This window comes from Musa acuminata, chromosome BXJ3-10 (genome assembly GCF_036884655.1).
Source record: "Musa acuminata AAA Group cultivar baxijiao chromosome BXJ3-10, Cavendish_Baxijiao_AAA, whole genome shotgun sequence".
NCBI classification, from domain to species: domain Eukaryota; kingdom Viridiplantae; phylum Streptophyta; class Magnoliopsida; order Zingiberales; family Musaceae; genus Musa; species Musa acuminata.
Window position 1 is genome coordinate 22,676,443 of NC_088358.1, and position 14,161 is coordinate 22,690,603.

Here is a 14,161-nt window from a genome sequence, read left to right on the forward strand (position 1 = left end):
ATATGCTTATTTTTGTTGAATCCTAAATTATTATATGATCATAAACGAATCTTGCTAACATTCATCGAATTTTAAGCGTATTTTAATGATTGATAGACTCAGACAGATCAAGTGGTTCAGGATGTATCGGTGCCTGTGTGTTACAAGGTCATCATACACGTAATAATTACATGTACATATGCGAGACAGAGGTGGGCGGTGACGGCACCGGCGATGACGGGAATAAGATGCTCTCCAGGCAGCTAAGTATAAGATAGCTTAATAACATTAAATAAAGGGAGATCAGAGAATCAATTAAGACAATCTTATTTTTTATTAATAAAAAGATCATTTCTATCACTGAAATCCTATTGATGCGTCACTAATCATTATCTGAATAAGAAATTATCAGCTACGAACCCAAAAACCTCCGAACCATACGGTCGTTGGGTCAGTCGGACCGGCAGCCGAACCGGCCGGTCGGAATTCTTGCTCTGATGGATTCCAACATTTGGTTGTTAGGGCTGATAGGGAAGCGCGGAAGGACGGCTTGGTTGGTATTGACTTATTGATGTGTGTTTTGGATGCAATGCAATGCAATGACTATTTCAACTCGAAGGAGATGTGGCAGAGACTTAGAACAGTACTGCTCGCTTCAATTTTGTGTGCTTAGGCTATGTTTGGGTGTGGTCCTGTGTCCTTCACAATCCAAGAACAAAAGCTACAGATACTCTGTCCTCCACAATGTTGGAGATAAGGTCGCAAATTGCCAGTGATATACTATATATCAGCAGATTAATGTATAAACCATATCATCGATGATGTTTTACATCATATGATGGTATAGGACTGAAGAAAATACATATCTCCACTGAAAAGGCAAGAGTGATAGATGCATGTTGTGGATCATAAATTAACAAACAGCAGAGGGACATGTTTGATGCAGATGGTGCTCAGATGTTTAATGATTCTGCAGAGATGGATCTAAAATTGGTCACAAGAGCTTGTCCTTTTTTTCCTTGCTTTATTTACATGTCACCTTCACATCACTCGAGTGAGACAGGTGAAAGTAAAAGATGAGGGGAAAAGTAAAAGAGATAGGATTGGAATCTTTCAACCCAATGCCTGCAAACCAATGTCTGCATGCAACTATGACATGTCCTTAGCCTGGACTAGTCACTGATAGCAGCATCTTTTACTGCCTCCCCTCTCTCTCTCTTCCTTGTATCTCGCATGCTCTCTTTTTACTGCAGTAAAATGGTGTAGTTGATTTCTAGCACAAGATATTTGTATTCAAGTGCTGATTTCATGGCTTATATGTTACAGTGATTAGTTCTTCTTGATCTGCATTTGCCTTTTGGAATCATAGGGGCCAATATTCCTTCTGCTCCGTGTAAAAGAGGTTTCCTTAGCAAAATCTTCAACATATGTTACTTGCATTTGAAGTTAGGACACAAAAGTCCATAATGGTGTGTAATTGTAATGCATTTTCAAGTTAATATCTTCAGATTTCTCACAAAAATTTCAACAGGCTATTCATGTTACTGAGTTTTCCAAATGAGTCATTCAAACTCAAAGACTTTTACTAGGAAATTGTAGTGTGAAAACTCTTATCATCACAAGTTATTATGAACATATGACCAGTCCTTGGCAGCCACCTGACACCTTCCACTAGTCATAAACTTTATTCTTTGAGTCAACTCAAAAGCTGACTTTTGGTTTTATCATCTGAACTAAGTAGCAAATAATTTCAGTTCATACTGAAACAGGTCAGAATTGTTCTCATTTCTTTTCTTCACTGCTGATTCTGCTCATGGAAATTGATGACATGGTTATTCTAGCTACATGAATTCTTGATTTACTGAAATTAACCAGTGGATAAGATAATTTCCTGCCTATGAAATGCTAATAAACTTCACTCGTGCACATAAACCTAGTGGTTCTCAGCACAATTTAGCATGATAACTGTAACAATGAATGCAAGTGATAATAAATGACTGCTGAGAATGTAGAACAGAAAAGAACAATTGCCAAAGGTAGAGCTTGCAAGAGCTGAATCAAGAACTTGGATCATATGCCATACCGTCAAATTCACAAACAGTTGTTCGGCAAGGATGATCTTTCACGTTTTATCAGGTTTCCCACAATCCAACTTCTCGTTCAACAAAAGATGACACAATGTTCCTATGTTTGAGAATGGTCAGTGTCGGAATTCTAGGTCCAAGTATCAACTTGGAAACTTAAATGGTCTTCCAAGTGCCATTCTAAGTCCAAGAGGAAGACCAGTTTAATTCAGGCAAAGCAGAGAGTTCATTACCTCGCTGCTTCCTCAATGGAAGTAAAAGTGACGGGTCAAATACTTCGGGAGGTTTGGACTGCGCACCAGGAGCAACTTCTATATATATACATCTCCTTCCTTGCTCATCTATGCAATCAAGTTTCCTCATTCGCCCCATTTCATCAGCAATGAGTTCTTTTAGCAGCAGAAACCTGTTCAAAGCAATAGCAATGATCTGCTTGCTGCTCTTCTTCTGCTTCCAATGCCCGGCGGAAGCACGGAGCTTGATGCGATCAAGGGTGCTGGTGGACGTGGACGTCATGCTCCAATCCTTACAGAAAGGCTCCGACGGATCTTCTCAGGCTTCAGGGTGCAGCAATGTCTCTGGCAACAGCGGCGGACCTTGCCCAGATACCGGTGGCTGAGCTGACCATTGCAGCCTCCTCCATCATGATATTTACCTTTCATTCCTCCATGTTATATCCATGTTGCGTAGAAAAGAAAGAGAGAATTGTAGATGAGAGTTGTTCATTCAGTTTGGCCTTGATTCATTAGCACATACGTAAGAAAGCATTCATAAGAACTCAATTTGCAGCTTTTGATGTGTGGGAGCTTGTGATGATTAAATTCATATATAAATTACTGTGTACACATGAACTTTCTATTATCCTACAACAGTTGGATTGGAATTTGACTGTATCCATCCAGGGTTGACTTTTTCAAGCTAAAGAAACTATGTGGTGGATGATTGAGATTGAAGTGTGGACGTATGTGGCAATATCCAACAATCTCCTCAGCTTTTACTTTTTCTTCATTGACTCTGCACAAAGAACATACAGAGAGAGAATATATGTATATATTAATATATATTCACATAGTCTTAGTACTAAACATCAGTCTAATCTACATACTGTTGAAGACCAGTGGAGCCAATCGAGGAAAAGAAATCTTTTTTTATTAGAAATTTGATAAACATTTTATTAGAAATCAAGATAATATATAATACAGACAGTAGTTGACAATCTAAGAAATTTTTTCTTAGAGAACTTCAGAAGTCATCATCAACTGTGGGAAAGACAGCATAATATCTCGAAAGGTTTTCTTGTGGCATATGTTTTGTTTCATGGTGACAGCCTGCAACTGCAAACTTCATTTTTAATATCTTTTTTATCGTGCGTATTATCCAAACATTAAAGAACAGGGAGAGAACACTGGACATCATATAAGATAAGCCTCCATCTATGAAGAAAAGAATTAAGTCGTCCCACCTAACCTCATGGTAGCAGCAATAAAGAAAAGAATTAAGAAAAAAAAAAAATATATATATATATATATATATATATATATATATATATATATATATATATATATATATATATATATATATATATATATATATATATATATATATATATATATATATATATATTGCTCTTCTCATCTGTAGCATAAGGGAATTAAAACAACAATAAATGACTGCTAAGTATGTCAGAAAAGAAACTGCCATTGTAGCCATGCCAAGTTCAAGAACATCTATTTATCTTTATTCAAGGGATGGAAAAAGTCCATTTTTTGATTGTATGTCACATTGTTGAATTTTTGGTGCAGTCCAAATTTTGGGTCAAAGAAAAAACTCCAAGATTTTCCTATGGTTGATGGAGGTCAGTCTCATCATTCAACGATTTCTCTTCCATTCTGTAGTGCAGCAGCTCCAACCCCAGGGAAAGCCAATGGGAAGACCAATTCAATTCAGGCAAGGCAAAGAACACTACCTACCTCGTTGCTTCCTTAATGGAATTAGTAAGAGTGACGGGTCAAATACTTTTGAGAGATTTGGACTGCATTATACCGGGGGCAGTTTCTTTCTCTCTCTCTCTCTCTCTCTGTATATATATATATATATATATATATATATATATGGCCTTCCCTGAACATCCATGTATGAGTTAGCAGCAGCAATGAGGTGTGACAGCAGAAAGCTGTTCAAAGTGATGGCCGCCATGTTCGTCTTCATCTTGTTGCTCTTCAGCTTCCAGTCCCCGGCGGAAGCACGGAGCTTAATGCAATACAGGAAGGCGGCGAACAACGTGGATGCCATGTTCCAATCCTTACCGCAAGGCCCCCATGACTCTTCTCAAGCTTCGGGCTGCACCAATGGGTCTAGCAACAATGGCGGATCATGCCCCATCGGTCCCTGAGCTCATTATTGTATCTTCCGTATTGATTCTCCATATCTAATTGTTCGTGTTTCTTCATTCTTTTATAACCAGTACAGAGTTGTAGATACTGAAATTTCTTCAATCAGTTTGGCTTTGAATCATTGTTATATGCATTCATATAGGGGTGAGAATTGAATTTTCTGCTTGAAAGTAAGGGATGAGAAAACGGAGATGTATGAGCTTAATGAGCTTGAAGCGCCATATACGTCTTCTGCAAATAAGCTGACAAACAACTGCCATGCACAGAGTACCCCACAAATCGATTCTCATTTGTCACCACATTGGCATGTGTACGGGTGATTCATCTCTCAATTGCAACCATGAATTCGAATGCTTTAGAATGCAATCAAATGAACCATCTTTGTTGAAACCAAAAACTGACTTCATAGGAAAACTACTGGAGCAAATTTACAGGAGAACACCGGCAAAAGTATCATCAGAAATGACTATTAGATTTGAGTGGTAGACGCTTGATCTAATATCACCATTTCCTTCACATATACCGTGACATGGAAATTGACACGCGCAAATCGCATCACAAGAAACTCCGGATGTGGGTTGCGAGTGGGGGCCAATCCAACACGTAGCTTCCGTCGGTTCTCTCGGGTTGACATTCTTGGAGCGGCGGTCACTTGTGGGGTAGCGGGACGCCGACGAACAGCAGGCCGGGCTGCAGTGTTTGGTCGCTGGGCCGAGGCACAGGAACTTATCGTTTCTACTATTAGTCATTTTGTTTTAAGATTCAAGAAAGAACTCGAGTCAATATTGTGTTGTTGCACCCGATGACATTTTATGGAGATTAGCTGAGAGCTCATCTGCACCAAGATTTCGCTCTGAGGAAGACGTAGTTTACGTAGCAGGATAAGTGCTTCTCGGTCATCCGTATGTTCCACCATGCATTCCTTCTGCATGGCGGCTAAATTTGTACTGAGGGCCAACAGTCCCATCGAAAGATGGATTCGAGAGCTCTCCTGCACTGCAGATCTATTTGATCAACAGAAGTCACCGATGCAAATGAGTTTCTTTTTCCGGGGGCTCTGTCTCTTGTTCTATCTAATGAAGATCTTGACTGGGGTATCATTAACCTCAAAAACATAAGTTACTGGGAAAGAAAATAATATACTTATTAAGTTCTAATATTTGACCAGTGAAAGCAGGATCTAACTCAAATTGAGAGGACATTGCACAATCATCAATTAAATACTGAGAAAAATAAAATAAAATAAAATAGAGTCAGGACTGGAACACACAATCTAGTTTGATATTATAAAAGCAAATGCCAATCAGATATTACAAAATAGAAAAAACACATGATGTTGACAATAATAGTTAAAAAGGTATACATTCGATAGGGATTATGATTGTTGTCTCCTTGTATAATGCTGTAGTTCCTAGAATGACTTAGGGTTTAGGTTCTCTTTCTTGACATTAAAGAAAGAAAACGTGTCGTTCTTGCGGTGACATGTTAACCAATAAGAGCGTGGTCGTAGTAATTGACACTAGTTTCATTTAGATTATGAAAAGAAGAGTTACGAACCCTCTGGTCAAAGATAACCTAAGAAATTACATACAAAAGTCATGAAGATTTGCATGATGAAGGATGATTCCTGAACCCTCTCGTAGCTTATAAACGCCCTAAAGGGCTTTAAGAAAGGAGTCAAAAAAATTTAATTTTTTTAAAAGTTTTAAGATACGGATTTTATTATCATTGTAATTTTTGACATTACAATTCTAGACTCTAGTTGTACTATCATTGTAAAGTTTGAATTCTAAGTAGTAATATCGTCGCTCTAGGTTGTACTACTTAGAATTCATGTGAAAAGTTAATAAGCATAAAAAAATATTTGTTGGCTGACTTAGATGGTACTATCACCTGGGCCTAATAGTATCATTGTCCGAGCCTATTTTAGGACACCAGTTTGGCCTTCCAATATCTAAATTGGACCCAATTTAAGCTCAATGATTTTTTTAACAAGTTGATATTGGTTTTGACTTAATACTATCTTAAATTGATCCAAAATAACCTTGATCAAAACTTTAACAAATCAAACATATATTTAGCATATTTATGAAGCTTTCGACACATTGTTCACTTTTTTCGATATGTCGTCTGATCTTCCGATGCTTCGTCTGAATCTCAGGCACATCGTCCTTTCCTTTGACATATTGCCTATTCCATCGGTATCGAGTTTCACATGACAACCAATCTTTCGGTACAATATCCAATCCTTCCGGCATAATGTGTAAACCTATAACACGAAGCTTGATCTTTGGCACGTCGACCAATCCTTCAGCCCAACGTCCAATTTTTGACATGGTAATTTCTCGATGTAATATCCGACTCTCCTACTCGATAGTTGGCCCTTAGATGATCCAAGTCTATGATCAAAGTATTTCCTATGTCACTTATCTCAAAAGTATATTAATCTAATAAATAAATCAATTGATTTCAACATCAAAATCTGGGATTCAACCAGCTTTGCCACCTATGATGAACTCGTTCAATTCCAACTCGATCATGTTTGCCTTTGGCTTGGATTATAATTGGGAGGCCTATAACATTTGGTTTGAGTTTGAGCTGATGGCCGCTCAATAAGGTGACTGACCTTATGAGTCACATCGTTTCCTTTGCACTTGCACTAATGTATTGGAGGTGGGACTTAGTTTTCCCATCGTTATTTTTTATTTGAGGCATTCTGGTATAGAAAGTTATCATTTGCCTAGATGGCATCGAACTCACGACACTATCTCTTGATGCCGGGGAATATAGAAGGCTTTGTAGCACCCCGACGCTGACTCTATTACTTGCATACTATTGCATGTGCTTTAGAGGTTTAGCCAACTTCCTCTCCTCTCGCCATGGCTGCAAAGTTAAGGGGACTTCGACCTCAAATAAGGGTTGGAAGAAGAACGAGTGGTCAATCAACTTGGGTTGGTCTAGCAAGAAGTTTTCCAACATCACTCTGTGATTGCATGCGTCGGAGAAAAAGCAATTCTACCAAATGGCTCTAGCCCCAGTCCACCGCCATCCTCCAGACTAGCAAATAGTGTGCTCATTGTGGCAGTCCTCAGTTCTGGGCCTTGGGGTATGGTCTCAGAATCATTCATCCTTTATCCTTTAGCAACCGAGGCTAACCCTTCTTTTCGTTTACAGACGTGGACCTCCAAGGCAACAACCTTCAAGCAATTGCCAGATGTGGCATGAAAAACAAATTCATGGCGTCACACCCATCTTCCCATGATCGTTGGGAAGTCGAAGTCGGGCGAGAGCACTACAGCCCCATCTCAGAGGTCCAAACCTCTTCCATTCCCTGGGTTGGACAAAAGCAACTCGCCGCCTCCGAGTCAACATCAGCAAGGAGATGAGTTGCTGCCAACAGCAACGGATGGGGCTCCTCCCGTCTCCGCAAGGAGGGAGTCCCCATGAAGGACCGACTCTTCCCACACAAGGGGGAGTCATCATGAAGAACACTACTCGCAATAGCAACAACAACAATAACAGGAGCAACAATAGTCACAATCGCAATTCTCGTCGGAGGGATGGGCAAGCCCCTGACACCCCATGTCATCCAACCACCCAAGTAACAATCGCCACCCCCATCGAAGGGAGTGTTATTTTGTGGAGACTTGTGAGTGGGTACGTGAATCAATCGATCTTTTTCTCGAACATGTTAATTGGCATTTTATTCAGATTAAAAAATAAACCATAAATCCTACTTGTGGAATGATAGTACGGAGGATGGCCATACATTTTCTTGCATCAATTAAAATACATACATATATTTAAGGATGCTATTTTGTACAGACTTGTGAGTGAATCTTTTTTTAGGGACATTATAATGAACATTTTATTCTGATTAGAAAAATACCTTAGTTCCTAGTATTTGTAGTTAATAAATTATCATAATTTATATATCGGCCCTTCATTGGTTTACATTAAAATGTGTTCTGTGATATCTTAAATAGACTTTCAATCATAGACTTCTTATTCGTAATCATTCATCACTTCATCTCCATGCATTTGCTAATGTTGATTGGGTAAGCAACACTAATGATAAAATATCTATGTCGGCCTATATTATTTTCCTTGAAACAAAACTCAATTGGGTTACCAATCTGCCATATGAACTTAGCATCATCTCCTAATCTACTCACATAATATACTATGATAATATTAGTGCCACATACTTATGTGCTAATCTAATGTTTCACTCATATATGAAACATATTATGATCGACTTCAACTTTATTAGATATCAAGTTGTTAGACATTAACTACGTGTTTGTCATGTCCATTCTTCTAACCAACTAGCAAACTCCCTCACAAAACTTCTCTCCCATAGAATTTGCTAGTTGCATCGATCTAACTATGACACACATTTCAACAAATATATGGTAAGCAATATGAATTATGAATATATAGTTCAAAAGCACTACATGGTCGCATAACAAAGGGTCCAAGATAGTTCGTCGTGACCAAATGTTCCTACAAGTGCCCACATGACATTACTATGGAACAGTTTGGTCTCTTCACAATGATTGCAAACAACCTATGTTTATAAGCTTAAAATAATAATGAAAGCTAACTAAACTATGCTGTCAAACCTACTTTAAGCTCTCTACATGTATAAAGTATAAACCAAACCGAAAGACAGAAACATACATGAGCATTACATCAAACTAACTAATGGTGTGACTCGCATCTTCCGATGAGTGTAGAGAAACTGAAGTTGGGTGGGAGCATTGCCACCCCATCTTGGAGTCCTAAACCTCTTCCAACCCCAAGGTTCGTACAAAAGCACCTTGCCCTCTACTAGCCAACATCAGCAAGAAGATGAGTTGTTGCAGAAGTGGATAGGTCTCCTCCCCTCGCAGCAAGGAGGGAGTCCTCGTGAATGATTAACTCATCCCGCCCCGTGGGGAGTTTGTACGAAGAACGCTACTCGCAATAGCAACAACAAGTACAATAACAAGAGCAACATCAGTCACGATCACAATTCCCGTCGGAGGGATCGAAAAGCCCCTTAACACCCCATGTCATCCTAGCACCCTCAATCACAACCGCCATCCCCACGGAAGGGAATGTTATTTTGTGGAGACTTGTGACCAGGCATGCAAATCAATCGATTGTTTTTTTTAGACATGTTAATTGGTATTTTATTCATATTAAAAAATAAACCTTAAATCTTACTTGTGGAATGATAGTATGGATGATGGCCATATTTTTCTTGCATCAATTAAAATACATACATATATTTAAGAATGTTATTTGGTGCAGAGTTGTGAGTGGATATTTTTTTAGGGACATGATGATTAACATTTTATTCTGATTAGAGAATGACCTTAAGTCCCAGTAATTGTGGAATGACAGAATGGCGGAGGACAATACATTTTCTTACATTCATTCAAATGATTTTTTTAAGGACATGTTAATTGACATTTTTATTCAGATTAAAAAAAGACCGTTAGTCCTACTTGTATAATGATAGTATGGAGGATGACCATAAGTTTTCTTGCATTAATTAACACAAGTACATATATTTAAGAATGCTATTTGTTGGAGACTTCTGTTTGGGTGAGCCAATCAAAGTCCTTTTTTAGGGACATGTTAATTAGAAAAAGATCTGAAGTCCTTAACTCGTTCTTGTGGAATGATAGTATTACATTTTTTTGCATTAATTAAAATACATACGTATATTTAAGAATTCTACATTGTGGAGACTTAGTGAGTGCTCGCGTGACCCAAGGATTAATGGACATCTTTATTTTAGGGACATGCTAATTGCTCTTTCATTCAGATTAACAAAAGACCTGAAGTCAAGAAAATATAATACGGAGGAATCTCAGCTATAGGTGTGTGTTGTACTGCAGCTATCATTATAAATACTCCCATCGCTTTCTACCGAGGAGGGCGTTCAATCGTAACTTATCTTCTTGGAAAGGAGTGCTTCCATATCGGTGTCTGCAAATGGTGAGAAGCTCAATTCGCCTTCATGCTTGAGTTCTTTCGACTGCATATATTATACACAGCAGCAATATCATACGATAATGTCAATTATATTCGGTGGTGTTGACGCATTCATGTCAATTATACGATAATGTCAATAAGCAGGGTAAAGTTGTCAAGGAGGGGCCGTGGGGTGCGAACGCAGGGAATGAGTTCGATACTGGTCGTGTTGACCGTTTTACCAAGGTCAAGATTTACCATGGAGATGTAATATACGGGTTGGAAATAACCTTCGTCGTGGATGGTAAAACCCAACCCCCCTTGCTTATTGGAAGCAAAAAGCGCGCATCCCAAAAGGTATACATATTTTATTAACATCTATGAACTCGCATGTACATGGATAAATTTTCGTGTGTTTCTATGCATGTTAGAATAAAAACACATCACTCTTCACGGAAAACCATCTTATATCTAATTGCTATTTTCTGATCAAGAACAGATAAAGCATCAGAAGAGTTCCAAATTCTTATTCTTTTTCCTCCGGTTCTCATTTCTAACTGAGCCAATGATCGTTTGTAGATTACCCTCGACGAGGACGAACGCTTCATTTCCATCTCGGGATACTTCAAACCAATGTTGGGAAACGACATTTTCATAACACAACTTACTCTTACCACCGATGAAAACAGAAACGTAAGTGCTGGCAATGAGACGGGCAATCCTTTCTCCCTTGCTTTAGAGGAGGGAGGTCACATTGTGGGCTTCTGTGGACTTGTTGGTCAACCGACTGTCGCCGTGGGAGCCATTGCAGTGCACTGCTCCTTGGCTGATTCCTAGATATGGATGCACTAGTCCGTAAAGGACTGCTGCTACTACACATATGCTATACTAAATAAGGAGCAGCAGTTGTCGTCATCATCGTTATCCTTATTGTTGTTGTCCCCATCGTCATCCTTATTGTTGTTGCTGTCATCATTATCGTCGTTGATGTTCTTGTCCTCAAAGTATTCTTAAATAAATTATAAACCACTTGTGGGTCTACTATGATTTGTTTGGACTAAAATCATCAAGAGTATTGCTATCTGATTCATCAAGTGAAATGGGAACAAGAAAGAGCAATAAAAAGAAGAAAGAACGTGCAGGTAACTAGAAGGAACATATAAAACTATGTACTCAAATTGTATATAAACTGCTAAGTAAGATCTTGGTTGTCCAAATTGGGATCTGATTTGGAATCAAGGGAGCTCCCTTTTTAAAGTCAATACCAAGTCAAACTTTACGGACACCAAGTGAATCCACACCTTTTTGGCCAATTGGGCAGGTTGTGGCTCTCTTTGAGCTGATCCGGCCTTGCGCGTTGTTGTAGCGCTCCATGAGCCGATTTGGCCTCGTGTGTGTTGCAGCGTATACAGTGTCGATTCGACCTAGCACCTTGTTGTAACGCTCTTTGGGCCTATTTGGTCTTGTGCATTGTTGTAGCGCTCCATGGTCTGGTTCGACCTCACATGGGTTGTAGGGCCAATTTGGCCTCGCATTATTGTCAAGAATTTTTATGTGCAGATGCATGTATGAAGTATCATACCGACATCGTCGATGTACGCGTGACATCAGTTATTTCATGAAATCAGGTAGGACCTTCCTCCGGGCATCACATCATCCTTTTTTTATTCAAAGCCTTTGCTATAGAAATTTTAGCGTCAAACTCTTAACACTATCTATCATTCAATGTTAGTCGGGGAATGCGAAAGATTTTGCATCACCTTGAAGTTGACTCTATTTCTTGCGTGCTATAGTGTATGCGAAAGAAAGAGCATTTTTGTAAAATAACCCTCATCATGTCCAAGTCTACGGCCATCCTCCAGATTAGCATGCATTGGCTAATCTGGATCCTGTAGTAGTCGAGGCTAACCTTGCTTTTCAATTACAAATGTGGATCTCCGAGACAATATCCTGCAAGCAATTGCTAGACGTGGCATGAAAACCAAACTGGTTGTGTCACACCCATCTTCCCTTGAGTGTCGAGAAGCCAAAATCAGGTGGGAGCACTATCACTCCAACTTGGAGGCCCGATCCTTTTTCAGCCTTTGGATTGGACAAATGCACCTTGCACCCTCTGAGTTAACGTCTGTAAGGAGATGAGTTGCTGCCAGTAGTAGTGGATGGGACTCCTCTTGTCTCGGTAAGTACGGAGTCCCTATGTAGGACTGACTCTTCTTGCCCTAGGATGAGTCAATACGAAGAACACTACTTGCAATGGCAAAAACATCAACAATAACAAGAGCAATAATAATCATGATCGCCATCCCCATTGAAGGAAATGTATTTATGGAGACTTGTGAGTTGTTACGTGAATCAATCGATCTTTTTTTGGGACATGTTAATTGGCATTTTATTTAGATTAAAAAAACCTTAAATCCTACTTGTGGAATAATAGTATGGAGGATGGCCATGTTAAATCTCAGATTTTAATGATGAAATTAATTAATAAATCGTTTGACCTAATCTATGTGTTAAGATAAGTGTGTAGGATTAAATACGGTAGTAATAAGACATAAAGCAGATGATGGATTAGAGTCAAGATCGAGATTTCGTCGGAAGTTCAAGAGTTCGTCGGAAGGTCGGATACTCGTCGGAAGTTCTGTCAGAAGTGATCGAGACGTCCAAGTGCTTGCCAAAGAAGCTCATCAGAACTCACTAAGAAAATCATCGTAAAGTCCAGAAGCTTACCGAGTGTCCATTGGAATATTATTGAGAGATTGTCGGAAGTTCACCGAAAGATTGTCGGAAGCTCGCTGGAAGAAACCAAGATTAACCGGACTTGATTTGCTTAAGTATATGTCTTAAGAATCATAGTTAGCATACAATTAGAGTTAGATTTGGGAGGTAATCCCATCAACTTTGTTAGGGACCAATTGGGCCTGAAGTTAGGTTAGTTTGGGATGGATTCAAGGCCCAACCAGGTTGTTGGACCCTATCTAGTGGTGACACCGCTTGGGACACCGTCTCTAGGAGGTCTAGGCAATGGTACCGTCGGTAGTTATTAATTGCCAGCGGTGGTATCACTTGTCAAGCAATGGCTAGAGCTCGGTCTCTAAGCTCTGTCAAGCGATAATACCACCCAATAATAACAGTGGTACCACCAATACCCAGAAAATCCGAGATGAGACACTTTTTTGCTCCAATTTTAAAGCCATTGGGGCCTATAAATACCCCACCCTTTTCTACACGAAAGGATAATAAAGTGCAATCGAAGTATGAAAAATTTTAAGTGTTTGGAGTATTAAAAGTGTTGTAAAAGTGAGAAAAGTCCTCTTCTCCTTCTCTTAGCTTTGTAATCATTTAAGAAAGAGGAGTCTATTCATGTTATAGAACTTTTCTTGGCTATTCTTCTATTTCTAAGGCCTTTCGTATCTTTAACAAAAGAACTTTGGTTATAGAAGATTCTATTAATATTATTTTTAATGAAGTTTTCGAAGTTAAAAAAAATAATTTTAATGATCTTATTTTTGATTCTTTAAATTTAGATGAAACCGTTTCTCTATCTTACAACTTGGATGCATCTTCTTCCGAACCATCCTTACCTAAGGAATGGAAGTACGTAGATGCTCATCCTAAGGAGCTAATCACAAGAGACACATCAAAAAGGGTTTAAACTTATTCTTCTCGTAAGAATTTTTGTGTCAGTGCCGTGTTTCTTTCTCAAAATGAGCCTAAATACATTGACGAGGCCTTGAAAGA

The 14,161-nt window shown here is 39.0% G+C and overlaps 1 protein-coding gene across 1 annotated transcript; it reads left to right on the forward strand.

Annotated features, from left to right (window-relative positions):
- Nucleotides 1–10,389: 10,389 nt before the first annotated feature.
- On the forward strand, nucleotides 10,390–11,464 carry LOC135586334 (salt stress-induced protein-like). Its single transcript, XM_065170472.1, has 3 exons — nucleotides 10,390–10,447; nucleotides 10,589–10,780; nucleotides 11,003–11,464. The coding sequence occupies exons 1-3, from the start codon at nucleotides 10,445–10,447 to the stop codon at nucleotides 11,258–11,260; spliced, it is 453 nt and encodes a 150-aa protein (XP_065026544.1). The 5' UTR covers nucleotides 10,390–10,444; the 3' UTR covers nucleotides 11,261–11,464.
- Nucleotides 11,465–14,161: the final 2,697 nt, after the last annotated feature.

Excerpts from the sequence above, each read along its gene's own strand:
- LOC135586334 (XM_065170472.1), top strand. Across the intron at positions 10,781-11,002 it reads AAAAGCGCGCATCCCAAAAG|ATTACCCTCGACGAGGACGA; the intron begins GTATACATATTT and ends GATCGTTTGTAG.